At 43.6% G+C, this 21933-nt stretch overlaps 1 protein-coding gene across 1 annotated transcript in view; it reads right to left on the bottom strand.

The window, feature by feature from the left end:
* The window catches only part of LOC139911812 (microtubule-actin cross-linking factor 1, isoforms 1/2/3/4/5), a 241866-nt gene that overhangs the window by 137258 nt on the left and 82675 nt on the right, over window positions 1-21933 (bottom strand). Inside the window, exons 3-5 of the mRNA XM_078290250.1 lie at window positions 14776-14865; window positions 11172-11249; window positions 8132-8224 (exon numbers count right to left, since the gene is read on the bottom strand). Coding sequence (XP_078146376.1) covers window positions 8132-8224; window positions 11172-11249; window positions 14776-14865 — 261 coding nt within the window. The remainder of the gene's footprint in view (window positions 1-8131; window positions 8225-11171; window positions 11250-14775; window positions 14866-21933) is intronic.

The raw sequence follows: 21933 nt of genomic DNA, 5'->3' as shown, positions 1-21933 counted from the left end.
GCAGTGCAAGAGAATTAAGATCCGTAACAGAAGTCAGACCCGCGGCGGGGGTCAGATCCATCAGTGGTAGGAATCCTATCTGTGCTGGTAGTCGTAGTGATAGTAGTATTAACGGTGACGGTGTCGATATTCGCCGTAGTAACGACCGGGTTTGTGTGTCATTCTGCCGAGGCAGCACGCCGGCTCCCAGATTGGTGGTGGGTGAGAGATAGTGTGCAGTCAGCCAATGCTGCCACAGCTTGCTCTGAGATTCAGCCAATACTCTGACAGCTTGTTAAAAACTCAATCAGAGCATCGGCTTCCCGCCCCAATGCTTCTCCTCGCCGTGGTTCCACGTCTTATCCTGCTCATTGAGCTCGCGTCTCATGTGATGTTTCGATCCTTCCAGCTCGTGCGGGTGTGTTCACCCCTAAGGGATTGTTGTTGTTATTATGGTGAGACCTCTGAAACCTCCTGAGGCAACAGATCTATGTTAAATCAACAGTAAAATCGCTGGTGTCAAGTTCTCTAATCGATGAGAGAGGCAGAGACGGCTAAAGTGAATAAGGAGAGTTGCAACCTTTAAAATGGCCTCATAAAAACAAAAAACAGACCCGTTTTGTGTCATCCAGGGCTGCTGGATACCTGTGGAATCGTCTCATTGCAGGCCAGAAAACTCACAAAATGTCTTAGTAGGGTGCCACTTTATATCAGACAGACTCCACCTTGAGCTCCCCAGACAGCCTAGCATCACACACCTCTCCCCTGGATACCAGTCTACATATTCCCCCACCTCAATGTCAGACTCCCCGAGGAAAAAGGGGCGGCTGGGAAATGTAGTCCAGTACGGTCCAATCATAAACCTCCCATGTCCTTCTGTCAGTCAGCCAGTCGCTCAGAAGGGCTTCCCCTTCATCAGGTGGTGCAGTGCGACGATGCAACAGTCTGACAAAATCCACAGTTTGCAGTGCGAGTGTGTGTGTGTGTGTGGGGGGGGATGGTTCAAACCGTGTCTTACACTGAGGCAAAAAAAGGCAGGCTGGGAAAAAAAGGCAGTTACAAAGGCACTCCTTCTACCCTCCTCGTCTCCTCTCTGGTGCCTTTTCGTCTCTTAATAGCTCCTCAGGTCCGGTGAATCTAATTAGAGAGAGGCATCTGGGGCAGGAGCTGTGGCTGGACTCGGGCTGTCTGTCTGGGGCTGAGGAGGAGGAGGAGGAAGGGAGGAAGAAACTGGTCCGCGGGCGGCTTAGATCTGGGTCTAGAAACAGATCTGGACGGCGTACAGATGTGTAGCCGGGTCCGGCTGGAGCAGAGCCAGCTGGGCTCAGTGTCCGGTGAAGGGCAGCCCCGATCCTGTCTGCATTCGCACAGCACAGCGACGGCGAAGACACCGGCAGAGGCTGGGTTGAGCGGGTTCACACTCCACGTCTCCTTAAAACACAAAGAGGGAAAGCCAGGAAGACAGGGCGTCTCCGGGTAAAAGAAGACCGTGGCTCCGTCAGACGAGCGTGGCTGGATTGATCCGATTGATACGGTGTTTCCCGGAGAGAAGCAAAGTGTGTGGTTGTCCGAGAGAGAGAGTGTGTGTGTGCGTGCCTGCAAGGCTGGGCGGTCCCCTGGTCAGCTGTGTGAGAGCCCTTCTGCATGTGTGTGTGTGTGTGTGTCTTCTCCTGCTGTGTGTATGTGGTGTGAGGCCTGCAGATCAGGGGAAGCCGGGAGCTCCAGTGACAGCAGGCGGCCTGGATCTCTCTCTGCCTCGGCTGGCTTCTCTCCTCCGCTTTATCCCTCGCTCGCAGACGCCGGCAGAGGGAGAGAAAAGCTTTTATCTCCCGGCTGCTGCAGCTTCACACTCGCTACTGCTCGATCTCTCACTCTCTCTCTCTCTCTCACACCGCTCCACCCCTCCCTCCTCGGCTCTCCTCCTCCTATCCGCTTCCTTGTTACTCCTGCCCTCCCTCTCTCTCTCTCTGTCTCTCTCTCTTTCTCTCTAGCTCTCTCTCTCGGCTGTTAGTGAGCAGCTTTCTATGCCACAAACACACACACATACAGACACACACACTTGACCCGAAAGCTTCCCTGAATGGCAGGCAGCTACAGTGATGGAAGGGGAAAAAAAGCAAGCGAGAGAGAAATCAAATCGAAAGCAGACTGTTGCGTCTCTGCAAATGCCGCCGAGAAGCGAGCGAGCACCTCAATCCGTTTCTCTCTCTCTCTCTCTCTCTCTCTCTCTCTCCCCTTCAATCTCGATCTCCATCTGCCCGTCTGCCCACAGGTTATGAAGGGCTTTAGGGTGAATGAGAGAGAGAGAGGGAGAGAGAGAGAGAGAGAGAGAGAGAAAGAAAGAGAAGGAGGGAGGGAGCGAAGAAGGAGATTTGGGGGAATTAGGGAAAGTTGAAAAGGACAGAAGAAAAGAAGAGGGGATCAAGTGAGGTTGTGAAAGGATCAAAGAGAGTAGGGGGAGATAGGGGGCACACACATATAGACGTGCACGTGAACACACACACACACACACACACACACACACATCTTAAGCACTGAAGGATTCTCATTTGTGCAAAATGTGTAAAAACATGCATTGCATATTTAACTTCCCTCCTACACCATCACACACTTTCCCAGCAGGGGGCCTGTGGCAACATATAGTCTAAAATAGATCCTATAGGCTTCCACCCACCTTCACTGCACACAACCTGAAACACAAGGCTGGTACATGTGGTTCCTGTATAGCTCAGTGGGTAGAGCATGGCACTAACACTGCAGGAGTGGGGGGTTCGTCTCCCACTGCGGCTAGCCATGCTAAAAATGCATGAACTCATGCTACTATAAAGGCACTTTGGATAGAAGCGGCCACTATATTGCAAATGTTTTCATGGAGACAAATATGGATGGAGACTACTAAGAAGCAGCACTCTCGGGTGGCGCGAGAGCAATGGCAATCCATCTTCTCTCATTAACCGAAAGCATACCAGAATAAAACACACACACACACACACACACACACACACACACACACACACACAGAAGCAGAAGCAGAAACCAATGGGGAAACAGGCACTAATCAAGTCCCCCAGGCTTTCATCCCTTCACTGTGGCTACTTGGCATCATGAGCTGTGGTATTCAGACTGCAACCCTCATCTACACCCAAAGTCAAGACACAATCACTGCATGTATGTCTACCAGGCTCTCTTCATCATGTGTATATTAGCTCTTTATCGGTGGTGTGCAGTGAAAAGATCGTGAGATTTTAATTATCATAATTAAGGCTTCATCTGCACTGAGAGTAGTTTTCGAGATGTTGAGTGTTAATGTTCTCACAGCCCAAAGCTAATGTGAAGACAAAATTTTCAAAAACCACATGTACAAAAGTAAACTCTATAGCTCAAGATGGAACCAGATAATTCCAAAGTCAGAAGATTTTACTGTTCACATTTAGCTCCCACACATTCACCACTACTTCTCCAGATAAAAAAACACGATGTCCATACAAGGATGAAAGGCCTGCTACTTTGTTGCATGTAGTTATTCCTGTTCCAACCAGTACTTGAGAGAAGCACCGCTGTGCACAAGATATCTACAACCTACAAGACATCATGTGATGTACCTCAAAGTACTCCTGCCCACAGCAAACATGATGATTCCAATATGAAGAAGAATGATAATGAGCTACGTGACCTGCAACTTACTTAAATCACTAAATGAGATTCAACCAATAGACTATAAATCACTGACAATGAAAGAGGCACTCAATCTAATTTGAATTGCTTGGAAACCTTGTGACCAATAGATCTCATGCTATGTTGAAAAGGACTAAAACAAATCAAGGTTTTTATTGAAGATTTGTTTTCAAAGGAACTAAAAATAAAAACTGGTCATGCTCCTGCCTGTTTTCTCAGTGCCTTCACTCTTTTTTCCTAACAGTGTCTCCTTTTCACAAACATGGTGACAATAATGCACTGTACATAAGATATATACACTCTGTACTCCTTACACTCTTAATGTAAGAGACTTTCCACATAAGTATCCACTTAATGGCTTATAAATGCTTCAGATGGTCTTCAGTTCAGCAGCAGGTAAAGGGGATTCACACTTGTTTGAGGTTGGTTTTCTGTTTCAGACAAATGACACAGATGGGGATTGATTGAGGCTAATCTGTTCCTAAATTAGTATTAAAGGACAACATAGATAAACTGACTTTACCTCCCGATTTTACCAGAAGCAGGACAGAGAGGCAGTGATGCATTTCCCCTCTAAGTCCTTACCATGTCAGGAATTAACACAGCAGGAATTAGCGCCAACCGACAGCTAGTTGAGCCAACCACAGGCAGACACAGTGCAGTAGGAGGTGGGATCAGTGATAGGGATGTCTGTGTTTGGCTGGCAACTTGCAATAGGCCAGGTCATCTGCAATACTGGGCTAACTGGTGACACTTAGTGGTTGGGTAGAGGAACTACAGCCAGGTTTACACATGCAAGTGAATGGTGTATCGATTTCCAATGCTGCTGGACAGGCAAAGCTATGTTTTGGACTGCTTTGACAATTAAAACTATGGTCTTGTGTAACTCATGATACTATAAGGTGGTTTGGGTAAAAATGTGTTCAGAACTACATACTTCAAAACCACTGAACATTGTGTTCTTTGAATCTTTGGTAAGATACCAGATAGATTTCCAAATGCACTAAAATATCCAGCAAGGGACATTAAAATGAAAGCTTTTGTCGCCATCTTAATAGAGATGATTTGCGTGAACTATGGAGCCGAACATTTACTTTAAATGATGAGTTAAGAACCCAAGACATGACAGGACGGCTGTCAGAGAGGCAGAGAGACAGTGACAGGTTGATGTGGAGGGAGAAACGTCACTGAAACACCTTGGAGTTAGTGCTTGGAGTTAAACAGGACTGCTGAGGAGGCAGGTTGTCTCAGCCGCCCGACAGAGAGACGAGAGGGATGAGACAGAGAGTGATGCCACCTCCCCTCTAACATGACATGCCAGTGAAATAATGACCAACAGCAGTTATAACCTTAACGAGAGGTGATAGCTCAGTGGGAGAGCTTCTAGCATTGGCTGACGCACTGATTCACCCGATCGCATGTACTCCTCCTGGTCGCTAAGACCTGGAGGCTTGTTTCCAGAAATGACTTCCTCATCATCATAATCATTTTCCTGATCAGACCAGAGCGGCTGGTGGGAATAATGTGGAAATTATACATTTATCTACTGTTCTGGGCTCAATATCTTAGCAGCAGAAACCTCTTTGTCTATTATGAACAGAATATGGCAAATAACACAACAGTGGCTTTGAGATGAACTTTTTATGTCTCTTTTGAATCTATCGAGTCTATTGAGTCTATTGTGATTATATTATACAACATTTATTTCCGACCGTGCATTGTGATTGGATGAGAGGTATTCCATAAGTGCTATAACCCGATATACAAACTCGAATGGTATCACTCACCAGACAACTCAGAGATTTGCTTTCCGACCAAGGATGTTTATCACTTAGCAACAGGGAACTTTTAAATAAACCCAAGGCTTGTACTTTTGTTTAATGTTTGATGCCATTGTAAAAAAAATTGTAAATGTTGTATAAAAGCAAGAACATACTCAAGGTCGTGCTATGTTGTAGCTATTGGCACCGGTATTGGCTTAAGTATAGAGTGGAGATCAGGGAGCTGGGAGGGAGGAGGGATGATATGCAATAATAATCTTAACACCAACATGCGTTTGGGAGACGCAGCCCTGTGCTGCATTGTTTGCATCGTCTGAACCCAATGAACTCTGGAAACTCTGAAACTCTTTGCTGCTCTGCCTGCCTCGTCACCGTCTCCATCACTTCCCTCCCTCCTCTATTTTTTCCCCTTCTTTTCTTTCCTGTGCTACACCTCCAACCCCTTTCAGCCCCTCATCCTGTCTATGATCTCTGGGTTAACCCTCTATCCCTCCTCCTACATCACTTCTTCTTCTCTGTACCCCCTTTCTCTCTCTCTCTCTCTCTCTCTCTGTCTCTATCTGTATCGCACCGTTCTGCTGACTCATGCTCACTGAATTGGCCGCTGCGGAGTCATGCGCTCCTGTTTCCGTGGCAACCGGCTGGCAGTGTCACCTTGCTGGGTGATGATGTCACCTCACAGCGCATTCTAGCGGTCAACCAGGGGAACTACAGCTGGCTGGTGACCTAATTAGACGTCCATGTGACAGAGCATGTATGTATATATAATATTCTCAGGAAGGTATGCATGCAAGTGCCTGTGGGTGTGTATGGATGTTGTAAGTCTATGCATACCTGTTAACTATGCCTTATATACTATTTATATTTTTATATGCCCTACTGCACATTTTGTATTTTCTAAAAATTCCAATAAACAAAGTTGTGGAAAAAAAAAAGAAGTCCATGTGACAAAATAAAGCCGTTTCTCTTCGAGTGACTAAAAGTAATAAAGAAAATGAGAAACCAAATCTCTTTTTTTTTTTAATCTAAAAAATATTATCTTCTCAGTAATGAGTTGGTTTTAAGTGTTGTTTTTGTCTCTACGAAGCCGTCGTGCATGACTTGGACCCAGCAGTAATGGGAATCCCAGTGTAATGATTGCCAACTAAGTACAACCCTGTCTGCAGGCTATGGTGATGAAGGAACATTTGGTGGAAATTATGCCACGTCAGGACTTCAGGAGAGAAACCACTACAGTCCAAGTGAATAGACTAAACTAAACATGCTGTCCTTTCAGGCATTTCCTTTCTGAACAAACTGTTCATCACAGTTCAGTTCAAGGATGTGCTATTGAAACATATAATTTTGTTCAGAATCTTTATTAATTATTGTGATCACAGTACTGCACAAAATAATCAGGATTTTAGCCACAATTGTGCAGCGCTAAGAAAAAAATTAAAAAGAAAATCTCATCTCTGTATAATGTCAGCCTATTAACAGTATTCATAGTGAGCAAGAGTTAATCAGCTGATAACCTGGTGTCCAATAAAATGACTTGAATGGTGAATCCATAATTAGCTCTCACACCAGCCCACAGGCTACACACATTTTTGATGGGACCATTTCAGTGAAAACACAGTATGCTGTTCCAGGGTAGTGGGGGAGTAGATTAGGGTTCAGATGAATGCTGAGGGACTGAACATGTTGTCCTCTATGCAGCCTTCATGCTCAGGCTGTCAAACTGCCAAACTGAAGCCAAACTGTGTCTTAATATGCTGTTTTACAGGACGACCTGCTGCAATGCCCTGCCCAGAGGTGGCTTTCTAAAACACACACACACAAACAGGCCAACAGCAACAGAAAATCACATTTGCACACCCAAAAACCAACTACCAACATCCTTAAAACACTTGCAAAACACTCCTCATTTGCATCCATTCACATACAACAAGTGCAGCAACAGTATTACATGTCTGTAAATCCAACAAGCATGTAAACACACACACACCAACACACTGGGCAAACACGGTGTCGTTTGCTTATGAGGCTGCAGAGTTCTTTGTCAACTCAAGCAGAGCGGCTGACAGTTCGCTCTCGCTGTACGCACTGAAGCACTAAAGTAAACCACCATATTGGCAGAGCACACTTAAGACCCTTAAATCCAGACTGCATCTGGCTCAGAGCACAAACCCGCACACACACACACACACACATAAACATACACACACGCACACTCACACACACACACAGCATGTCATTTCCAGTCAGCGGTGGAACAAACAACCCCTTCTGTTATATAATAAATAATCAACTCTGGTTCGCCAGCACATGCACACCCACACCCACACCCACACCCACACCAACACCCACACTCACACTCACACACACACACACACACACACACACACATAGCTAAGTCCATCCTGGCAGTGGCACTAACTCTAATCCTGACAGCTGGACTGAAATTGCACTGAGTGACAACAGGACAACACAGAGATAACGTCCATTTTTGCAGCAATTTGCTCTAATTTAAATCCATCTAAAATGTAGATTGAATTACTACTGTAATTATGGGAGCCATAATTCAATTATTTCATAATAGATTGGAGATATTATATCATCATGGGCTGAATCTAAGAATTCTTCCTGGTTTGACTGAACTGGAAATGAACTGACTCCAGCCAGAAGCCACAGAGCAGCATGTGACGGGCACAGACCTGGAAGTGAAGGATGATGGTCCAGATGAGACCCAACGTCAGCTTGGGGTTCCCGTCGGTGATGTCATCGTTCCTGATGTTCACCAGCTTGACCTGAAGACGGGAAAACAGAGAAGATTTTTGGTTTGGTTTGGTCAAACCCTTTCTCAAATGTGCTGTGTAATTAGGCAAAAATCCCAAAAAACATAACCATGAAAAAGAAGGTTTACTGATGCTGGTGGAGGGACTGGAATAATCCTGATGAGTGACGACGGTAGAAAGTTATGTATTGTTTATAATGCATTTACTCTATGTATATTTTGTAGAATACAGTATACTGATTTCAACATTGTACAATAGGATTTGCTGGTCAGTAACACTGTTTACTGAATATGAGTGGTATAAAATAAATAAATAAACAAAAGTAAAATAAGTAAGTAAAAGCTAGCTGGTGCTACTGGAGGGACTGGAACAAGCGTATTGAGTAGAGAAGGTAGAAAATCAGTAGTTCTATTTTTTAACACTGTACACAAGGATTTGGTTGGCGAAAAAAAACCTCATAAATTCTATTCTTTTATTTTAAACTCTGGACGAGGCAAATGACTCATAGGATTCAACCATTTATATATGAACTTATGAAGTCATTACTGTTTACTGGACAAAATGACTGGTAAGAGCAGGAGAGAAGCTGTACATATATATTTATATATTACGATAAAATGTACTGTCCACATGGGGGGAATTGTCTGCATGCCTCAGCAGGTTTGATATTTGGTTTTCTCAGCAGGTTTTGACAGACAGGTGCAGTGCGGTGTGTTCTGTGTTGGCCAGTCAAGCATGAGAAATGATGCTGTGAAACATCCTGGGAAATCTGCTGCGCGTCAACCTGGGAGATCTATCCAAGCTAGACCAGGAGTTAAAGATGTAAAGCAGCTTCGCCAAACAGTATTGCTGTAACAGTAGCATGACATACTGACACCAGGCTCACCATAGAATTCCACTGAAAAATACCAAAGAAGTATTTAGTTTACATACTAGCAGATAAGCATTAGCACACAACTAAATGCTTCATGGCAACGAGATGGTCCTCTGTAATTAAAGCAACAATGTTTCACCTAAAAAGTTGCCCTGTGTATCACTGCCTTAATTCCAAACTATTGGACTGATGATGAGAAAAAACAGAATTTTATGTATTCATGCTGATGATGTGTAAGAGGTTCTCTGAGAGCTCGTATAATGTAGTGTCTCTAGCTAAACCCAGTCACCCATACTGTATAATTAGACCCACAGTGAGACTCAGAGAGGAGAAAGAGAGAGAGAAAGGTCAGTCCTCCACCACTGCTATCTCCTGGGAACATGACAAGAGAGGAGAGAGATGCAGTTTAAGAAAGAGGGGGAATGGAGAGATGGAGGGGCATTTTAAGTACGAGAGAGGGGAGAGAGACGCAGTTTAAGAAAGCGGGGGACTGGAGAGTTGGACGGGTATTTTAAGTGCGAGAGACGGGAGAGAGATGCAGTTTAAGAAAGAGGGGGAATGGAGAGTTGGAGGGGTATTTTAAGTGCGAGAGACGGGAGAGAGATGCAGTTTAAGAAAGAGGGGAAATGGAGAGTTGGAGGGGCATTTTAAGCGAGAGAGGAGAGAGAGGAGAGAGGTGCAGCTTGAGAGAGAAAGAGGAGAAGCAGTTTAAGTTAGAGAGAGGAGAGACTAATTTGTAAGAAAGGAGAGATGCATCTTAAGAGAGCAAGAGAGAGGGGGGGTAATAGAGAGAGATTCAGTTTAAGAGAAAGGAAAGAGGGGAGGTGCAGTGTATGAAAGAGAGGGAGAGGCATGTACTGACAGATGGTATGATGAATCCCTTTACTGCAGATACAGGATGCATCAAGAGCGCTTCAGGAGGCTTTGTCCTCATGATAACCAGATGCAGTGGAGTGTGTGGTACAGTGAGGCAGATGAAGGAGTGGTAGGATACTGCATGCGACGCAGCTCTCCACTGCACCAACACGTCATCTGGGACAAGAAAGCTGCCCAGGCCCGGCTTAGACAGTATTTGCAGTTACTCGGTTTGTTTTAGCCTACGTCTTTTCAAACTGGGCAGGATTAGCCACATAGGACTAATCAATGAGCGCCAGAAAGTTTAGACAATCACAGGAAAGTATTTGAAAGTCAACTGAGGGAACGTTCACACCAAGCATGTTCAGTCCTCTAACAAAAAAACTGCGGCGCGGTTTGTGGGAATGGAATCTGAACCAACTGCAGGAAACAACCTCAAGGGTTTATGGGTATAAGGAAGTGGATATTGACATCTGATATCCAGCAGTTCCTCTTGCTTGGAAAGCCTGGCATAACAAAAGGAACTGTGGGCAAACCGCAGTCTGGACTGATGCTCATATTCAGCTATTTCTTCATGTGTTCTTACCTGATATGAACACCAGAGAAGAAGAGACAAGTCCATCATGTCTAGCTAAAGTTACAGGAACTGGAATCAGATTTATTTTGACTCTGTGCTGCCAAAATCTCTAACTTGGCAGGATGACAGATTAACCAAAAACTCTGTCCAATGAACAAGCTACTTTCGAGTCCATATGTGACTTGTAAATGGGCGGTGTGAACATAAACACACCACATACAAGAAAAAGCAACAAAGTAACCTTTTCCTCTATGGATGGAACCAAAGAAAACAAACAGTAGGTGTGATCGCACCCTTAGCCTACATTTCTGTGACTGACATCTCCTCTAACAGTCAACCAGTCTGGTACTCTGTGAAGGTTAAAATAGACATTAAGAATTATCTGCAGGAACTATTTAACCCCAGTTTGACCCAGCCACCCATTGTGGATGACTAGACAAACCATGAGTCATTCTGGACTCACCACTGTAGGGCACCGAGGCTCAGATTCACAGTGTTTTTGTTCTTATCGCTCATATTGTTTGCGGTGTACACCATTCTGAACAGTACAGTATGTTTTATGTATGTCTACGTTCTGATAAAGGAGTCGAGTTGCAGGGACATGTGTGTGTGTGTGTGTGTGTGTGTGTGTGTGTGTGTGTGTGTGTGCATACCTGTCTTTGTTTCAGGAAGTCCAGGGCTATTTGGACATTCTGTAGTCGATGAAACCTCATTCGCCCCTTTTCTCTGGGCTGGAAAACAGAGAAGAGAGAAAAAAAAAATGAGGAGGGTCAACAAATTAGTTTAAACTCAGTGGTTTTCAGTGAGACCAACACAGAAAGCAGCAGTGTGTGTGCAAAAACGGCAGATCTCAATCCACAGTGCAGTGAGGTCAAAAACCAGCGCAGTTGCAGTAACATGGCATTATCCTTTGGGGGGCGCTGTCTTCAACAGGAGCTGTTAAAGACATGCCGTAACTGCGGAACAACAAGATCAGGCGGAAACATTCTGCAAACCAAACTCAAACCATGCTGTTTTACAACGAGTAATGCACACACTTCATGTCAGACAATTTGTCTTGATCGCTGGGTATTGATCCTGGGTATTTCACAAACACCTGTGCGTCATCCATCTATCTATCTCAAAACACACACACACACACACACACACACATAGACAGAGATACAGTTTAAAAGAGAGAAAGAGAGAGAGACAAAAGATACAGTTAGAGAGAGAGAGAGAGAGAGAGAGAGAGAGAGAAAGATCTACATTACATACACACACTTGCTGCCAAGAGTACTAGAGTTAAGTGCAGGATGCAGATGTGTGTGTTCACACTGTGGGGAAGGGAAGGTCAGGTCAGGTTTAGTCATCACAGTCACACTGCAACACTGGAGCTCCAGTCGGCTGTAAAGCGATCAGTCTCAACCAAGAGAGGAGAGGAGAGGAGAGGAGAGGAGAAGACTGAGGAGAAGACAGGGGGAGGAGGGAGAGCAGCATGCAGCAGAGAAAGAGGTGTGTGTGTGTGTGTGTGTGTGTGTGTGTGTGTGTGTGTGTGTGTGTGTGTGTGTGTGTGTGTGTGTGTGTGACAGAGAAGTGAGTAACTCTGCTGTCTTCACATTTCCAACTAGAGGAATATTCAGGGGTCTTGCCACAAACAAAAGACAATCATGAAAATCAAAACTTAACTCACTGCTGGTGAATTACAGACAGATGTGTATGTGACAAAAACTAACAGTGTATAATGTCCTTTTATAACATGCTGTACGATACTGAATGTAAACTTGTAGTGTGTTCAGAACATGCTGTTACATTTCGTCCTGCACCTGGTGTGTCAGTGTTACACTGTGTATCGTCTTGTAATGTGTCAGCACCAGTTAAGCAAGAGACTAATTCCCAATGCAGCCGTTGTACTTGGCAAATAAAAGTGTTAATGATTCTAATGAATAATGCAAGGGGTCAGGTGAGTAGGAGAAAAAATCTTTTCATCCTTTTACGTGTTTAATGTGGACACAAATACAAAGACCTTTTGTGTTATGGCATTTATCTTTTGTTATTAAGATATCCAAATTAGCTAATATTTCACAAAAATGTGCACATTTGCATATCACTGATTTTTTGAGTAAATTACCAGCTATTAATGCAGCATGTCAAATTTGGTGGCCGTATCTACAAGTGTTTTGCACACAGGAAATATGCCAAAAGTGGCATATGCAATTTTTTATTTTGTTTTTTTGTAGCTAATTTTGTCCTTGGTACTTGACGCTGCTGGAATAAAAAAAATGTTTTTGATTTTTTTTTATGAAACTACAGTAGTTATATAAGCAAAACATTATATCTCAAAAATGACAAATCCAGCCCAAATCGCTTCAAACTTGATATACACTATAATATTGTGTGCAATACAGTACATGCAATATAGTATTAAAACACTGTCGACTGGTGAAAACCTCATATCTCCAAAATATAACTTTTCAGCCTTGTTTTCAGCTTGACCACCATGCATTTTTTGAGTTTATCCAACTGGTTTCGAAATGGTTTCATGAACCAAAGGGTTGTAGAATTTCCTCAACCCATAGAAGACTGTGTGATCCTTCAATTGAAGGTAAAACATGAAAATTAGGAGTTATGCAGTTTTCACCTGACAAATGACATGCTTTTGATGACTTCTTTAATTACTTTTAAATTGCACAGCAGCAAGAAAACAAACGCGCTCAAGTCAGCAGCTGAAAGGTTTGGAGTTGAGAGCGTCTGATTTATTGTTTTCATCCGACTGCAGCGATGTATATATAGTGTCAAATAGCAATATAGCATGATATACTGTATGGTGCCTTGTTGAAGTCAGTGGCACAGCACTCTCATGCAGTCTCAAGGCTCGACCTACAGGATAAAGGGTAAAGTTTAGGGGTCAGAGGTCAGAAGTGACAGAGTGAGTGGAGGGAGGGGTGGGGAGGTGGGGGTCAAACGTACTCCCTGAGCTCCTTCCTCCTCCTCATCCTCCCCTCCGAGCAAGATGAGAGGGGGGGCCCGCGAGACGCACGCCTTTTTCAGCGTAGGGCCGCTCTTGAGTTGCTACGGTAACAGAAGGAGGGGAATGGGGGAGGGAGGGGGAGTTGGAAGAGACAGAGAGCAACAGGAAGAGAGAGAAGAAGAGATATAGAATGAGAATTGGTGGATGAAAAGAGCAGGGGAAGGATGCAAAGATTGAGAGAGAGAGAGAGAGGGAGAGACAGAGAGAGACAGAGACAGACAGAAAGACAGACAGAGAGAGAGAAAGAGAGAGCGAAAGAAAGAGGGAAGGTAGGACCAAATGAAAAAGGGGCAAAAGTACAGTAACTGCAAATCAAAGTTAAACAGCCAAATACTGTAAATCAAGTTCAGAGGAACAAGCGTACGAGTGGCTCCTCTTCCTTGAAACACACATTTCCTCACACACATTTCCTCTCTGCCTGTACTGTAGCTCAAACACACACACACACACACACACACAAACACACAGACTTGTGACATCGGTGGCAGAGTAACGGTTTATAGCTGAGGGTTCATGGAGGTGACAGTGTCAGAAAGGAGCTGTGTGTGTGTGTGTGTGTGTGTGTCTAAGCAGACCACAGTCAGCAGTCAGTGTGTGTTAGTGTACCTGTCTGCCACTGAACCGGCCTGCGTCACACTGCGGCCTGTCTGTCTCTCAGCATTAGGAAAAAGCCTCTTACATCATCATTCTGTGGTCACAGGAATACTGTCCGGCAGCTGGGACTCTAACCATTGCTCTCCTTACTACTACTGGCTATTATTACTATTATTACTATTATTGGCTGCCTATAATGTTGTTGATATATGAATTTGAGATTATTCAACTCATTGTTAGTCACTGTGGATGAGAGTGTCAACTGAACGCCTAAAACTTTCAAGTTGCTGCTAAGTTGTTCATGCAAAACTATGAGTGAGTTTTGCCTGTGTAACTAATGCTAATGGTATTTTTGAAGAGAGTGTTTGTGTGTGTGTGTGTGTGTGTGTGTGTGTGACATTCTCAGGGGTATGATGCAGTGTACCATGCATGATGGGTGCGTGCGTGTGTGTGATAGTGCACTGAGGTGGAGTAGAGGAGGGGCATGTTGAATCTGACTGTGAGGGGAAATATTAGTGTGTACGTGCGACAGGGAGCATTTGAGCAATAATTATGTGTGAAATTATTGTGTTTGTGCAGGTGTGTACATACAGTTATGTATGTGTGTGTGTGTGTGTGTGTGTGTGTGTGTGTGTGTAGTGTATTGTCCATACCAGGGTGACTCCAGAGAGGACTTCCAGCAGGGAGATGAGGTTGTGTCCATCTCTCAGATCTTCATACAGGTCTGTAATGTGCTTCCTCACCTGGGAAAAACAGAGGAAGCAAAGAGAGAGAAGTAGAGAGAGGTGGAGGTAATGGGGAGAAGGAAGGAGGGAAAGGGAAGGAGGGAGGGAGGAATGAAGGAAGGAAGGGAAGGAGAAGGAGGAGAATATGGAAGGAGGGTAAGGTGAGAGAGGAGGGATGTGGAGAGAAAGAGAGGAGGAAACAGAAGAGAAACAGAAAGGGAGGGTGAATGGGGGGAAGAGGAAGGAGGGGAGGTAAAAAAGAGGGGAAGGGGTAGAGCGAGATAGAGCCAATAGAGGAGAGAGAGAGACAGAAACAAAGAAAGTTAATAACACACTCAAATCAAAATTATCCCTCTGTTGACTCAACACTGTTGGCATCTGCCAGGCTGATCGCCCCGCAGCTGACAGCGGTTGCCGTGGCGACAGAGTCGAAGCACCAGCTGTGGCCCTCGTGTCTCTGTTGCCGTGTCAACGCCTCAGCAACGGGTGGGGGGGGGTAAGAGGAGGGTTGTCACCGGTGGCGACGGTTGACATGGTGACTCAGCAGCCCGTCCGAGCCCCATGTCATCACCATCAGTGCTTGTTTTGTTTCTTTTCTCCAAACTCACTGAGACGGACAGACAGGCAGACTACCAATGACTGTTTCAGGCTGAAGACAGAGGGGGGATAACGGAACAACAGAGCCGGGACAAGTAAGTAAAGAACAGGAAGCGGGATCAACAGAGGGAAAAAACAGGATGTGACACTGATTAAAAATATATGCACTCTAGCTCTTATTTGCTTATTTATTCATCTACTTAGTTACTTATTTATTTTGAATGCATCCCATGGTGTTTTCCCTGTTTGGTATATGGACCAGTGGAATTTCAATTTAAATGTAAAATTGCATAAAATGGAATTAACTCCATATATTTATTAGAGATTATGATTTTATATGCAAGATGATGACTGAAATCTTTATTCCTTGCCTGTTCTATTATGCATTTTAGACAAAAGTATTCAATGGCACGTGATGTGATGCTATGTGAGTAAATAGCGGCAACTAACAAGTAAGAGTTATGAAGAACTGAATCAGGTATCTTTAGTTTTGAGTGTTGGTAGCTCCACTTTTGTCTGGTTGTTTTCCCATGGGCCAATTTCCATTCCCAGAGGAATTAAACTAAATGTGTACAAAGAAGGATGCATATCAGCCATCATAAAATGGCTGCAGAGCGGCACTGCAACATCAAGTGAAGTTGAAGGATAAGCCTTTCTTTAAAAAAACAATATTTTAAAAGGTATTTTTGCTATATTAGATAGTAAAGAGTGGAAACTGACAGAAAAGACAGAACAGAGAGGGAGGTCACAGATTAAAACCCCAAATGCTGCAAAAACGCTGTATGCGCCAGTCTGCAGACCCACCTGGACAACCAGGAGTAAATTTCTATCTGCGTCACATAGAGTTCACTAAAGTCCCCCTTACTTCACGCTGTACCTGCATTGACAAAGTTTTGCTGCAGTCCTGGCCTGAGGACAATAAATCGCACTACCAGATTCTACCAGAAGAGGGCAACAAAGTCACGACAATAAGCTGGGGCACTGAGGTACTTTCATTTACATCTCTGAAAATAGATGCTCCCAAAAGTTATTATTTTGCCTCTGCTTAAGGTTAGGATTAAGCATAAGGCCTCTAGTGAGGTTAAGGTTAGAGTTGGCTTTTCCACTGAAAATTATGACTAGTTCCGGCTTTACCGCTCAGCCAAAAAGTTAATAGGCCTTCATTCCTCTTTAATATTCCCCTTTCTTACTTCTGCTGTGTATTTTCCTCTTCCTCACTCATCTGTCTCACACTCTCACCCTTCTATCCCTCCTTCCATCCCTCTATCTCTTGATGGAGTGTCATCAGAAAAGAATGAGCTCAGAAAGAGGGGAGCTGATAGAACGAGTGTTAATTGGATGACAGGAAGAATTGGTGTGTCCAACACTGACTGGAAATGAGGCAACGTGTGTGTGTGCATGGCTTCAAGCAAGCATGAATGTGTGCATCCTGTGTGTCCCTGACCGGAATATTATCAGCTTACTGGAAAACCATCCTGTGAATTTCACAGAAAAAAACTTTTCTTCCTATTCTACTGGTTTCCATTCATTTCCGCTAATTAATTCGGACACAACAGTTGCTACAGACTATGACACATCAGTGCTGTTTTGTCTGTAATAATTGGTCTGGCCTCAGTGATTCTTATTAGGCTAACAGAGTACAGAGCCTTATCATAATCACTTAGCATACCTTCTGCTAACACATGCTACTGTTTATGATGTGCTAATGATGTTAACAGGGCATTCTGTCATACTTATTTCAGTAGAAGTACTTAGTGCAACTTCTACTAACAATGACTGCAGAGAGTTGCGTCCCAGGGTGAGATGGAGGGAGATACTTTATGTTTAAAAGAGTACAGATTTATTCCTTGTCTTTGTTTGAAGCTACTTGACCTTCCAGATGGGTGGGGGTTACCACATCAGTGTCAGCTACGTTGTCAATCACAGACAAGTTGCTATTATTCACTTTTGTTTACTTTCCTGTGATTGTCCAAACATTTCTGGCACTCATTGTGCTGCCCTTTGTGACAAACCCCACCCTTAGGTCACTAAAGTAGGCCAAAACAAACCAGAAATATTATTGGAAAATATGATCTGACCCAGGTCTGGAGCTTAATGTTGTTGAAAGCTTACAAATAAAAAGGAGTCTCGCTGTAAGACACAACACATTAAAAACTAGGTCTACAGTAGACGCTAGTGTGTGTCTACTGTGTCTGTTAAAACAACTCCAATATGAGTTCAGTCGTAGGACGTGTCACTGAGTTTACAATCACTCTGCAAGACACAGATGGATCTGCACATTGTTGTTCTGCGATGTCATTTCATGAACAGGATGTTTTTTATATATATATGTGTGTGTGTGTGTGTGTGTGTGTGTGTGTGTGTGTGTGTGTGTGTGTGTTCAGAGATGTCCCTCAGAGAGCCAGCTGTGTCTGATCTGCGGTGACAGCAGCTGTCAGATGCCTTTGGCACTAAAACAGACTCCCATACTACTGTTAACATTACAGGACAGCAGACACGCTGACAGCACCTGGGTAACAGCGCTCCTCTCGTATGCTGCGTACAGATCTGGGTCAAACAGGAACAATTTTCAACAGATTGTTATCTTAATAAGGTACCAGATGGGTGGGGTCTGCCACCTAGGATGACACAATGAGTGACAGAAAGTTTACAAAATCATAGGAAAGTTATTTGAATGTCAAATTAAGATATACTGTATCTCTGTGATCAACAAATTACTTCATATGATGTGAATTTCCCCAATGTGGTAAACTCCACCCATCTGGTACAGGTTAAAACAAACGCTAGAAATGATTTGAAACCACAATTGGACCCATGGGTCTGACTGCATAGGCTGACACCTTAAACAAGTACACAGAATATTTGGCAAATAAGCTCTTAGACAAAAATGACGGGCAGCAGTTTCTCCTCTGTGTCCTGCATTAATCTAGTTCACTAACATTTTAGCATATGGTGTGTGTTTAATGGCTGCTAGGAGCTACTGTAGCATCAATTTTAAAAGCACCGCAAAGCACTTAATGAACACACACTGAGGTGAAACGGCTACCAGTCTTGTCATTACATGCCAAGTTGATCAAAGAACTTCTTTGCCAAAAAACAAACAATGCTCATGTACAGTGTCTGTGCTTGACTGTCTACTAAGTTGTGAGCGTGATATATTATGGAAGTCAGTGTTCAATGGAGCTCAGTTGTTTTCTAGGTCTAAGCTATTTTGAGTGCTATTTGCTTTCACATAATAGATAAAAACACACAAAGAAAGACAGATTGTGTGTGGGATTAAAAGAATGGCTGGTTAAACATCTTGTTAGCCTACTGAGCTAAGGTTAATAGTTCTTCTTCTTCTAAGTGAAAATAACTGTCCAGAGCTCCTGGTGTGTTTCCCTCATCTTAACCTGACCTCTTAATCCACAGCTACCGGCTTTGTCCCGTCCTTGCTGTGTCAACACTCTGCTGGGTCAAAGTGTGTCACTGCATACCAGTAAGTGGATTCAAGCTGTGGTTAGCATGAAGGGCAGTGTTTATACTGGCGTGTGCTCGTACTGCACACACACACACACACACATACACACCTGCTTAAGTAAACCACCTGCACACCTAGGTAGCAAAAACCATACCAGCAATGAGACACACACACATAAACACACACTCACGCACACACACAAAGCAAACAGGGAGCAGGGAGTGATGATGTCACCGAGTAGGAAGCTGAAGACACACAGCACCTGTCTTACTCTGTCTCCTTTTCTTTCTCTTTCTCTTCTCTGTCTGTCTCCTGTCTTTCTGTCTCTCTTCAGTTCTCCTGTCTTCCTGTCTGTCTCTCCTTTTCCTCTCTCGCTCTCTCTTTAGCCTCAGCTCTGTTTTCTCTGTCTGTTTGTCTCTCTAAATCCCTGCTGACAGGGCGGAGGCTTGAAGAATCAACAGTACTGGTTAAGAGTCAACAGATAATGTACAGGACGCAGCTATTCCACCCTGTTCTCTTTTAAAAGCACACAGTGTTGTGACATTATTCCTCCCAGTGAAAGATTAGTTCTTTATTAACAGGTTTTCATCCAACAGCAGTGGATATTTTAAAATATGTGACAGTTTACAGAGAGTATTTTCTCGTCTCCCCCCTCCCTCGTTAGAAGCCATCCTTCTTTTCCTGTCATCCTCGCCTCTCCATCTCTTTCCATTCCAGCCTCTTTCTCACCCTCCCTCCTTCCTCGCATCCTCCCTCTATCTCGCTGCAACGGAAAAGGTCAGCGCTCTTGTCAATAAATATAACTCCCTGACTCGAGCTGACCGTTGGGCTAATGTTATGGCTGGTGGTGTGTGTGTGTGTGTGTGTGTGTGTGTGTGTGTGTAGTTGAGTAAGAAGGAGAGAAAGAGTGAGAGAGTTATCCATGGTGCACTATGCCACTTTTTCCTATTTTTTTTTTTTTTTTTTTCCTATATCCTTTTTTTTTTCATTTCAAAGGTGCTTTATTGGAATGAAATACAAAAGTATTTACTGCCAAATCAAAGTCAACAAATACAAATGGCAGTAACCATACTTAAGCACGTGGCAGTAATAATAAACATACAATAGATGTCATCAAATTAGTAAATCAGACAATTATCAATCAACCAATGTATGTAAACAAATAAATTCTGCATTCTCAAACTGTGTTGATCATGCTTATTTTTCTTCTTTTTTTAACATTATCAATGGTTCTCCTGTCTGACACTGACATGTTAAGACAAACATGAGCTGCTTTTCCTATTCGTCTCTCTTTTGGTGTGTTTCAGTGTGTTCAAGTCTGCTGGCTTTTAAGGCATTTTTACTCACTTTATCATGTTTTTTATTGTGAAATGTTTCAGTAAAGAACATCAAAAGTCAAAGTCAAAGCATCTCTCTCATCTTTTAATCTCTGTCTGATGTGATCGGCAACACAGAAAAAGCAGGAAAGCGTTGTATTTCCAACAAATATGAAATACTGACAAAAATCCCTTCTCTCTCTCTCTCTCTCTGCCTACCTCTCTCTGTCTCTGACCTAAATCCACAGTGAGTGGTTGGGTTTTTGCCAATGCCATCCGCTATAGAGTTACATTAGCGGACCGGGCGGCTCGGCCAACAGTTGCTCCAGAGTTATGGGGTCAGACAGACGCTCCATGCCGGGGTCATGTGACATAAATACCCTGCATTCTCGTCCTCACTCACAGCGTGTGTGTGTGTGTGTGTGTGTGTACACATACAGGCAGCATAAGCAGTTGTCTACAACCTAGAGACAAACAGTGGGGTCAAAGGGCAATGCTTCATGTTTTACTTTCAGTATTATCTAAAAAGAAAAACAGTCTACATCACACACTGCTTCAAATGTTGTACTTGGCACGCAGCGTTTTGAGGTGATTTGAGGAACTGCTCAGTATTATCGTGCACTGTGTCCAGACTGCGCTGTGCAGGAATGAACTGTGTATTTTATTTAGCTGTATTTTCTAACCGAGGCTTCACGCAGCTGCTCATTCAGTCTTAATTGGCTCAGTCGTTCCTGTATTGACGCTTCCGAATGTGCCAATCGAGTTCGGCAGCCCGGCTAGACAGCAAAAGAAAGTCTGCCGATCAATAATTCAATATTCCCATGCAGTGAACATTTCAGAATTCACATCCTTTATTAAATATTCATTAAGTATTGAGTTTATTAATTCCTTTGCTTTCCTTGCCAAACATGACGGCGTGTCAGCGCAGCCAGACAGAGGGGAGTGTTTCAACATCACTGTAACATTAGATCCATTACTTGCAGTGATAAAGCAAGACAGCGGAACAATCCAGACAAATGCTAAACTATCAGTGTATCTGTGTAGCCTGCCGCCAAGGAAGGGCCGCATTAACGCTGGTCACTACCCAGGACATCTGCTCCGAATGATGAAACCACCTGTCAGCTCACTAAGCCCAGGACCAGAAGAAAATGTAAGTGTTTTTCTTAAAATATGTATATTTTTTATGGAAAGAGACAGGAAAGATGGAAGAGAGAGGGGGGTCGGTAGCACCAGGATGCCTTATAACGCTATTATTCTGCTTTCACCGGTGTTAAGAGATACCTGCATGAATAGAAGGTCTCATTTCACTGACAGCAGTATGTGTACAGGCTAATATACTGAGAGTCGGACAAATGAATCCCACTGTCAGCGCACTGAGGCGGAGGAAGAAGATGGAGATGAGTAGAAAATGTTTTTTTTTTCCCCTATTGGTTGATTTCTTAGTTCTGCTTTATTGGTTGCCTTATTGGACAGCAGAGGGAGAGAAGGGAAGACATGCAACAAAGAGCATGAGTCCCATTCATGTTAGCAGGATAACCTGAAACATGAAGCTATTATTCTGCTTTCATCATCTCTAAGAAATGTTATCTAAGAATTACCTGTATAAGCTGTGATACTGTATATCAGTAAATTGACAGAGTACAGGGTAATAAACACCTACTACACCTACACTATCACCTACTACAAATTAGATAATAAACCATGCCTTTAGGT

The sequence above is a fragment of the Centroberyx gerrardi genome, chromosome 19 (assembly GCF_048128805.1).
Source record: "Centroberyx gerrardi isolate f3 chromosome 19, fCenGer3.hap1.cur.20231027, whole genome shotgun sequence".
NCBI classification, from domain to species: domain Eukaryota; kingdom Metazoa; phylum Chordata; class Actinopteri; order Beryciformes; family Berycidae; genus Centroberyx; species Centroberyx gerrardi.
The sequence above is the reverse complement of the archived record's forward strand: the minus strand, read 5'-3'. Positions and strand labels throughout refer to the sequence as shown.